At 26.2% G+C, this 9,009-nt stretch overlaps 2 protein-coding genes across 2 annotated transcripts; both read right to left on the reverse strand.

Moving 5' to 3' along the window:
• Positions 1-920: 920 nt before the first annotated feature.
• Positions 921-4,672, reverse strand: LOC132927174 (juvenile hormone acid O-methyltransferase-like). Its single transcript, XM_060991648.1, has 4 exons — positions 4,484-4,672; positions 4,115-4,414; positions 3,678-3,813; positions 921-1,096 (listed from the first exon to the last, which is right to left on the reverse strand). The coding sequence occupies exons 1-4, from the start codon at positions 4,670-4,672 to the stop codon at positions 921-923; spliced, it is 801 nt and encodes a 266-aa protein (XP_060847631.1).
• A 2,526-nt stretch (positions 4,673-7,198) lies between these two features.
• On the reverse strand, positions 7,199-8,455 carry LOC132924744 (uncharacterized). Its single transcript, XM_060989193.1, has 3 exons — positions 8,428-8,455; positions 7,753-8,205; positions 7,199-7,566 (listed from the first exon to the last, which is right to left on the reverse strand). Exons 1-3 carry the CDS (start codon positions 8,453-8,455, stop codon positions 7,199-7,201), a joined length of 849 nt encoding a protein of 282 aa, XP_060845176.1.
• Positions 8,456-9,009: the final 554 nt, after the last annotated feature.

Consider the following 9,009-nt stretch of genomic DNA (forward strand, 5'->3'; position numbering starts at 1 on the left):
GGATTTTTTATTTAAAAATGAGTAATGACAGTATTTAATAATATTAACAATTGTATTTGAAAAAAGAAAGTATTTAATGCATACAAATAATTTAGAACATATAAGTCATTATAGTAATTTACAATATAACATTTTTAATTTTATTCCTTAAATCATAATATATTTTCAATTTTCTATGGCTTTGGCTTAACCTTCATAGGACATATTATAGCACTCCAGGTGGTGATGACTATCTGTAGTAAAATTTTCAAACAAGTGACGACACCTTATCAATACACCTTGAACCGGGCATAATAATTACGCATAAATCTATCAAATTTTCCCACTTTTCTCTACATGGTTACATCTCACATAAATTATAATACATTCCCAGAACATTTAAAATATTTTTGAATTTTACTGACATTTGTTGGAAAGTTGCTACACTATTCTAGACCTTATACTGATAAATATCTATGTATAATTATGTAGTAAATAAAAAAATGGCCAAAATTTAGCATAGATACAAGTGATACAACATCATTTTTAGATGATATGTTTATCGCCACAAATACAAAAAAAAAATTATCACATATTAAGATTGTACTTTTGGAAAGTCAATAATTCTAAAATATATCATAATGAGAATCTATTATATTTTGAAAGCAACAATAAATAGCAAAAGCAAACATTTGTCAACACCTAAACAGGACATAATTTTCCACTAATGCAAACTATTGCAACAAAAAATAAAAATAACTTTATTATATTTATAAATTCTTTATTTTTTTATTTAAATTTTTTTATAAACTTTAAAAATATATGAAACTTAAAATTAATAATATTTCTTAAGATTTTAATTATTTTATTCTTACAATTTTTTAAATATAAACCTGTCACCAAAAAAACATTATGATATTTAATATTTAATCTTTTAAATTTTAATCTTTGACGGCATGCACAGTAATAGGATGATATGCAACAACTGTTTTTCCAGTAATTGAACATATTTCAATCATTTGTCTCTCACATATTATATTCTTAACATGTATGGAATATCTGTCGTGTAAATGCTGTGGCAAATTACTGTACATCACATCTACTGCTTTGACAGCATCTAATAAATACAAATAATAAATAAGGTTAATAACTGAGAAATAATAATAAAATAATTTACTCTATCATTGCAATAACATTTTAAGATGGTTTTGAATTTTCCTGATCCTAGCTAGCAATATATTAAAAAATAGTTCACAGCAGAATCAAAAACATTTTTTTAGTCATACTTATAGTCTCATAAAAAAATATACTGAACAGGTGAATTAGAGACAAAAAGTAGATACATCTATAAACTAACTACAAGATGAAATTATGAAGTATTGAAGTGTTAAATTATGTATTTTGAATTATAATCAAATTAAAAATAATTTGGTAAGTAATAAAAACATACTCTAGTAATTACATATACCAGGCTTATTATTAATATTATAGAAATTGAAAAAATTTGCTAATGAATGAAAATTAATCATTAGCCAAACATAATATGAACAAAAAAATGCCTTTATTTGTACAAGCTTTAAAAAAAAAGTTGGGTATGTGGATATCGCTCTGCTGTATAGTAGACATAGAGAGTAGGTCACTATAATGAATGTGTTAAATTTGACTGTAATGACAAGTATCATTGTATATTTGTATATGAAAAACGATTCTGAACGGAGATGATTTGTAAGTCTAGGATAATTAGTAGGATGTATTATATTATTACCTATATTTAAATTGTAATACATACCTATATCGTAATTTTATTCGATTTCGTAAAAAAATTAATTTCATACACTCATAAATTTTTTCTATATTGACACTGGAGTTTTTACTGTTATTTAAAGAAAAAGTCATGGAGAACCTTGTGTTGGATTTTTAAACCTTAGATATAAATCACAAAAATTTTATGAATTTTCAACTTCAAAAATCCTGGCAATTTTACTTTTAATGCTTATAAAAAAAAAATTGTGACTAACGATTTTTGATTTTTTTTTTTACTTCAATAATAACAACTTATAATAAACCTTGTATTAAATTTTAAAGATTTTTAAAAAGCCAACATTTTTTTATCAGCATTTCAAGAAAAAAAATTTAGAAAATTCGAAAATTTAAATTGTCTATAAATAGCTTAAAAAAAGTCAAAATATTTTGAAATTAATTTAATCGTAAATAGATAACGCTAATATAAACATTTTGTGAAAATTTCAAGTATTTACAATGATTCGTTTTTGAATTACAACAAAATCAAAAAGTCGATTTTGTCGAAAAGTGGTTATGCTTAATAATTCCCGTTTTTCCATTACTTTTTCAGGGTTTTTCCGACGCTTTTGAAAACTATTCGAAATTTTTAACTTTTGACCCCCTCAAAGTATCAACTAGATGAATTTTCCTTTTCAAAGAGGGGCTGAAGTCAAAAATTAAAGCACTATTACTACTCCAAAACATGATGACAGATACAAAAATTAGAATTAAAATAAAAAAAAATATAAAAAACAAAAAACACACATCATTGTAATATCAATACATTCATCACTCCGTTCAGAATCTAAAAATATTGGCATTATATTAAGTTTTCTTTTTAAATTAAAATAATTAATTAATAGGACGTATTGTCGCAGTACCCACATATTGTGTTGTCTGCGTCTTACATACGTACGACATAACACATTTTCATTCACAATTTCAATAGTATGCAGTGGCGGATTTAGGAGGGATGCTTGGGAGCTGAAGCACCCCCCGTTTCGCGTATTTTATTAAAAATTACTAATAATTCGCCAATTTAAAAAAAAATATAATATGTTAAATTGCTTATAATTTTTATATTGCTTAATTATGTTTAAGTACCAAATTATTAATTTTTTTCTCCAAATTGCACATAATAAGTACTTTATGATTATTATTATTAACAAAATAGCACCCACCATAAAAAAATCCTAGATCCGCCACTAATAGTATGTAGTTAGTTTTGATATTAAAGTGAATTGACCTATTATAAAATTTAAAGGTAAAATTATTATCTAGAGCTATATGTAGGTTTTTTTTATTGATATTATTATTGAGTAAGTCATTAATTATTATCATTTTAAAATGTTCAGTTTCAAAAAAATCATAACCTACTTTTTTTTTTCTTTTTTTTTTATTAATAAAGTAAGACATTCCTAGCCGTTGCAGGCTATCTATATCTATGGATAATAAGACAATATTAGTTTGTAGCTATTTTAAAAGGATAATTATAAATATAACCTACTTAAAAGTAATAATATTGTTAAAAACCTACGTGGGGATAGTATAAAAATCTAGCCTTTAAATTGTATAATAGTTTAATTCACTTTGATATCAAAACTAATAGCACAACTACTGAAACTGGTGAACAAAAATTTGCTATGCCATACGCGTGTAAGACATAGACAACACATACAGGTACTACGTACTTTTAATATAATTTTTTTACACATTTATAAGTTTTTATTGCATACTTATTGGAAAATATTTAGGAGCATAGTTGCATACTTATTCAAAGGTTTTTTAGTGCATAAACTTACAAGTCTTGATAATAAAATATTGACAGTAAATAATTGTAAATAACAAAAAAATATTTTTAGTTTAAACTTTTGAGTTTTGATAGAAAAAAAATAAATACAAGTGATCATAATTACTTAAAAGTGATGAGAAGTCCGGAAATGTATATTTTTTTACAGTTGATTCTAAATTAATAATTCGAAATCCAGCCTTGATTAATATTTCTCTCAATTCATCTTTTGAATACGAATCTTGCGATATCTGCTTTATGTCCTGTATACAATTTATTGCAATTTTATTATAACCTGAATTTGTATATATATCAAATTAATTATTAAACATTTAAAAAGTAAAAACCAATCGATCATAATTATTTGTGATAACAGGTATTTGTTTTAACTTTTCGTATTAATATACCTATCTATTTTATTAGAACCATCAACTAAAGGTCATTAGTTTTTTTTACTTTGTACATAAATATACAAACTTCTTAGTATTAATACATAAAAGTGCACCTATCTAAATTATTTATTATTAAAATAACACTTAAGAAAATAGTCACATAAATACTCACTTTAATATATTTTTGCCATTCTTCATCCATAAATGTATATAATTCAGCTATTGGATTAATTAACAAAAAGTTAATCAAAATTTCGCCACCACTTTTCAACATTAATTGCATATTAAGGAAAGAATCAAATTTATTATGAACCCAGTGAAGGCAGAAAAATGAAAATATTTTATTAAATCTGTGTGAATAAAAAGAGCAGTCATTGGTATTTTCAATATCAAGAACTTTGAAATCCATATTAGCGCATCCGTAGGTCTTTTTAGCATATTCTACCATTTCTATTGATTTATCAACACCGACCTAAAAAAATCAATAGTAAATACTAATAATTTATAAAAAAAAAAACTATTTTAAGCAATATAAACATACCAAATATTTTATTTTGTTTTTCAAAATAGGATAAAGAATATCTGCGGTTATATCGCCTGGTCCACATCCTATGTCCAAAACCACTTCATGAGATTTCCACTCCAATTTATCAATATATGTAGTTGAGATATCTTTGGCTGCTCTATATTGCATAGCATTGTTTTTGATATACTGATCTGGGCAATGCATTTTAAAAAACTAAAATATTCTCTTACAAAACATTATCTTTTATACTTGGTTGAAATAAACACATTAAGATTCAAAATATTATAATAGGTACCTAACATAACTGCTTAATCACTCAATTTCCATAACAAACACGTTATTGTTAAGAAATATTATTATATGTGTATACAAAGAATCTTCTATCTATTAATATAATCAGATTTAAATTTGCTTTAGAAGGCTTTTTTTTAAGTTATGTGTTAATATGATCGGAAATAGATTCTTTAATATGTAAATTGGTATTACCTATTCATAAACCAACTATATGAGTACCTATTATGATGTATAATCTTCTCAGGCCTATACTTATTTTTATTTTATTGTTATGTTATAAATATGTGAATATAAACATATTTTTAAATACAAATAGATAGGTATAAAGAAATATACATGTGAAAATACAAAGTATTTATTACTACCTATCTATGAATATAATTTATTTTATTTTTACATTTTTTTAGTAATCTTACTATAACTTATGATTATTAGTAATTTAATAACACTGACTTAGTAGTTTTTAAATCATTTTATCACATCTTACAACAATAAATTTAGGAATAGACAATTATTATTTATTAAAACATATCATCAGCAGTAATGAATACCTACTGTTCAATTAATTCATTGATAACTAAGATTTTCCTAATTATAAATTAAACCGAGATAAGGCTGAGGTGAATAGTAATAAACTAATAAATTACTAAATAAGCAACTTTTTTTCTTACTTGCAGATAACTAATTGTTTTAATTATTATTTATTATTTTCGTATGGCATCAATGAGCAACATTAACAACACTTAAAATATTAAAAGATGTAACATCTACATAATTAAAATTAAAATTAAAAATTAAAAGATGGTCAACAGTGATAAAACTAAAAAAAAAAAAAAAAAAAAATAAATAAATAAATAAATAAAATAATAAAAAAAAAGTAAACATATAACACATAAAATAGATAGATAAGAGGTTCCCCATTTGGTAAATGTAAGGGTTGTGCTATAGTTTCACATCCAGGTTCTTCATCCATTCCACCGCTTCTTCCTTCGTCAGATGGATATCTTCTATGGTACCTTTAAATGCATGAATTAGACACTCAGTGATGATGTGATTGATCGTCTGGGATTCATAACCACAGTCACACGTTTCATTGTCTCGTAGTCCCCATTTATACATCATGTGACCACTCCTACCATGACCAGTTCTAATACGGTTTAGTGTTACCCAAGTATTTCTTTCGCGGCAATGCGCACAATTGGTGGTTTGACAAAGTCCACACCACTAAAATGGCTACCATTGCTTAGCAACATTGCTCCGCCAAAGTTACGAAGACAACATGCACTATTGCAAGAATGGAAAAAGTACACTAATAACCCCTCTCTCCCCATACACACGGACCTGACTGCATTAGAAGATGTCCAACGACTCAAGTCACGTAAACCACCATGGAAAACAGCAAGGGACCTCACCAAAGATAATTTCAATATTGTTTTAATATATATTATATACAGTAGTGAAGTAGTAAACCGACATTTACACACAAAAACGAGGTTCCTAATCGTAAGTACAACTTCACAACATCACGCCACCGGATACTGCCATCTCATTGGCTAGCACCAAAACACATTCGTATTGACGTCATTCGTCCTCTCTTTTATCACAGCATGTTCCATATAAATAGGAGCCCTGGTTACCCAGAGCTTCAGTGATTGTTTTACAGTCATCCCAGTTTTAAGTACTTGTATGGGTCGCGGACTTTGTTACAGCCGCATCGCCGCCTATACAAGTATCTCCCTAGTGTTCGACTAAATTAATACTTTCTCTCCGGTAGATTTACATTTAAGTCTGTCAAAACAATTCATAATACTTATGTTAACTTTTAATAAAACCAGTTATTAAATAACAAACGTTTTAACTTTATTTTTATTTATAAAAACTTCTACCTTCGTCGCAACTGCAGACGACGCGTGCCTTCGTCGTTAAAGTACTGCAGTAACCGAGTGGTGACAGCACTCATAGAGGTTACTACAGTAGTAACAGTATACTTTGTCTCTAATATATAATAGGTAGGTATAATTTAATTTTAGATTTAGGTACCTACATATAATATCTTTATTTAGCCTAAATGAGAAATGACAAAATATAATAAAATACAGCTAATTATATTCAATCATAATAACTATTTGATTATCTGTAACCAACGCCAATCCAATATTTAAACAAAAAAATATTTCATTTTCTTGAGCCGATATGAAATTCATATTGTGTGAGTCCACACTATATGGTGATTTATATTTTCCTATAATATATAGGTATATGTCGTATGTATAATCAGGGCCGTATTTAGGAATTTGACACCCGGGGGCAACAAAAAAAAAACGCCTCATTATACAAAATACAAATTTAATGTTATTTAAAAACAATAGGTTTAGTGTACAAACATTTATTTTTTATTATGTACATATATTGTATTTGTGTATATTATTAATACATTTAAATTTTTTTTCTGGATTGTGACTCGGCATATTCTTTAATTATGTTATCATAATTGACGCTAGAAGTTAGTTCACTTTCAATATTTAGTACAGCTAAAGCATTTAAGCGATCATTATTCATGACCGATCTAAGATATGTTTTTAATCTTCTCAGAGTTAAAAAACATCTTTCTGAAGAACAATTCGTTGCTGGTGTACACAGAAACATTCTAAGTGCAATGTCCACATAAGGATAAATTGTTTGTAAATTTTTGGATCGTATCAGTGTACTTAGGTCCCGGATATTTTTTGGTGCTTTATCTTTAAGAGACTTAATATGACTTTGGAAATGTACACATTCATTACAAAAGCTTTTATCTAAGTCATCTTTGTATATTTTACATAAGTTTTCAGCAAATTTAAAAACTTCTGATTCCGATATTGTAGTTAGGTTAAAAAAAAAGGAATATTTTAATGTTAATTTATCATATGACTCTTTTCGTTTAAATAACTCTGTATGTATTTTATCTAAAATAACATAGTAAGTATTAATTAAAAAATGTTTTCTTCCACAAAAATTAAGTTCATCTTGTGGTTCATCGTAGAAAATTTTTCTTTTCCTCTTTCTTTGCACATCTAATTTATATTCTGTGTCACCTCCATGTAATTTAGAAACTCGATCTTCATACATTTTAAACATTTTTTCATTACGAAGATTAGAAATGTATTGAATGAGCGATTCGTACAATTCAACCACTAAATACAAGTCAATATCGATTGACTGTAACTTTTTACTTACAGCATTAAAACGTCCAAGATCTCCCCAAAATATTGACATGAAATTGTTTTCAAAGCAAGCTAAACTTTTTAAAATACCTTTTGCTTCACATCGCGTTTGTGCCTTTTGTTTATCATTGTTTTTAATTTCTTTGAGAGCACTGATTACTCTATCCCAATTATTATTTAAGCTTCTACATGCATCTTCTCGTGCAGACCAACGTGTTGTAGATAACTCTTTTACTGAAGCTTTTATTATACAGTATAATAATTAATAATGTATTATGTTTTATAGATTATGATTTTGATTTACATTATTATATTATTCTTTAGTTGTGTCGTTTACACTGACGCAGATCACATTGTGTATTTGTGTCATTGACAATTGTTGAATTATTTCATTTGTGGCTGTAGGCTAAGCAATCATACGTACGGTACTACGTGTAGTTGTTTTTTAATATTGTATTATACGTGGGTGTTCCGGTGCCGCAATGGGCATAATCGCATATTTTAATAATTACAGTTTACAATAGAGAGTTACAAAAAAGTGTACTAACAGTAAATACTTGAAATTTTTATCAAATCAAATGTGTATATTTTAATTTTCTTTATGTAATAAAATGTTCAAAATATATCAACACTGAATTATTTATAGGCATTAGGCAATAAGCATGATAAAATATCCATTTTTTTTTCAAAGTTATTGATAAAAAGTTATTCGCCGAGTCAAAAAGTTTAAAAATGTAATACAAGAACCCACATATGTTGTTTATCTGTATAAAAATATTAAAAGTACATATAGCCATAATTTTTTTATATGCATTTGAAATTAGAATTTTTACGAAATTTTCTAACTTTAGTTTATAGTCAGAAATTCATAAAATATTTTCTTATTAATAATAAGATCTAAGTTTTAAAAATTTTATTACAAGATTCCTCATAAGTCATAAGTAATTCATACTAAATCCAAATTTATTTTTTATAGACATTTCAAGTTCAAATTTAGACAAATTAACTTATTTAAACGTTTTATAACGATGTTAATTATTTTAT

Source organism: Rhopalosiphum padi, chromosome 3 (genome assembly GCF_020882245.1).
Source record: "Rhopalosiphum padi isolate XX-2018 chromosome 3, ASM2088224v1, whole genome shotgun sequence".
Classification (NCBI taxonomy): domain Eukaryota; kingdom Metazoa; phylum Arthropoda; class Insecta; order Hemiptera; family Aphididae; genus Rhopalosiphum; species Rhopalosiphum padi.

What these genes read in the sequence shown, in the direction of transcription:
- LOC132924744 (XM_060989193.1), bottom strand. Translation starts at nt 8,455, where the DNA reads ATGCCCATTGCGGCACCGGAACACCCAC. An exon ending in TGCGGCACCGGAACACCCAC is followed by an intron (nt 8,206 to 8,427) that starts GTATAATACAAT and finishes GTATAATAAAAG; the next exon opens with CTTCAGTAAAAGAGTTATCT. An exon ending in ACAAGATGAACTTAATTTTT is followed by an intron (nt 7,567 to 7,752) that starts GTGGAAGAAAAC and finishes AAATATACAAAG; the next exon opens with ATGACTTAGATAAAAGCTTT.
- LOC132927174 (XM_060991648.1), bottom strand. Translation starts at nt 4,672, where the DNA reads ATGCATTGCCCAGATCAGTATATCAAAAACAATGCTATGCAATATAGA. An exon ending in AATGGCAAAAATATATTAAA is followed by an intron (nt 3,814 to 4,114) that starts GTGAGTATTTAT and finishes AATTGTATACAG; the next exon opens with GACATAAAGCAGATATCGCA. An exon ending in GGACTTCTCATCACTTTTAA is followed by an intron (nt 1,097 to 3,677) that starts GTAATTATGATC and finishes TGTATTTATTAG; the next exon opens with ATGCTGTCAAAGCAGTAGAT.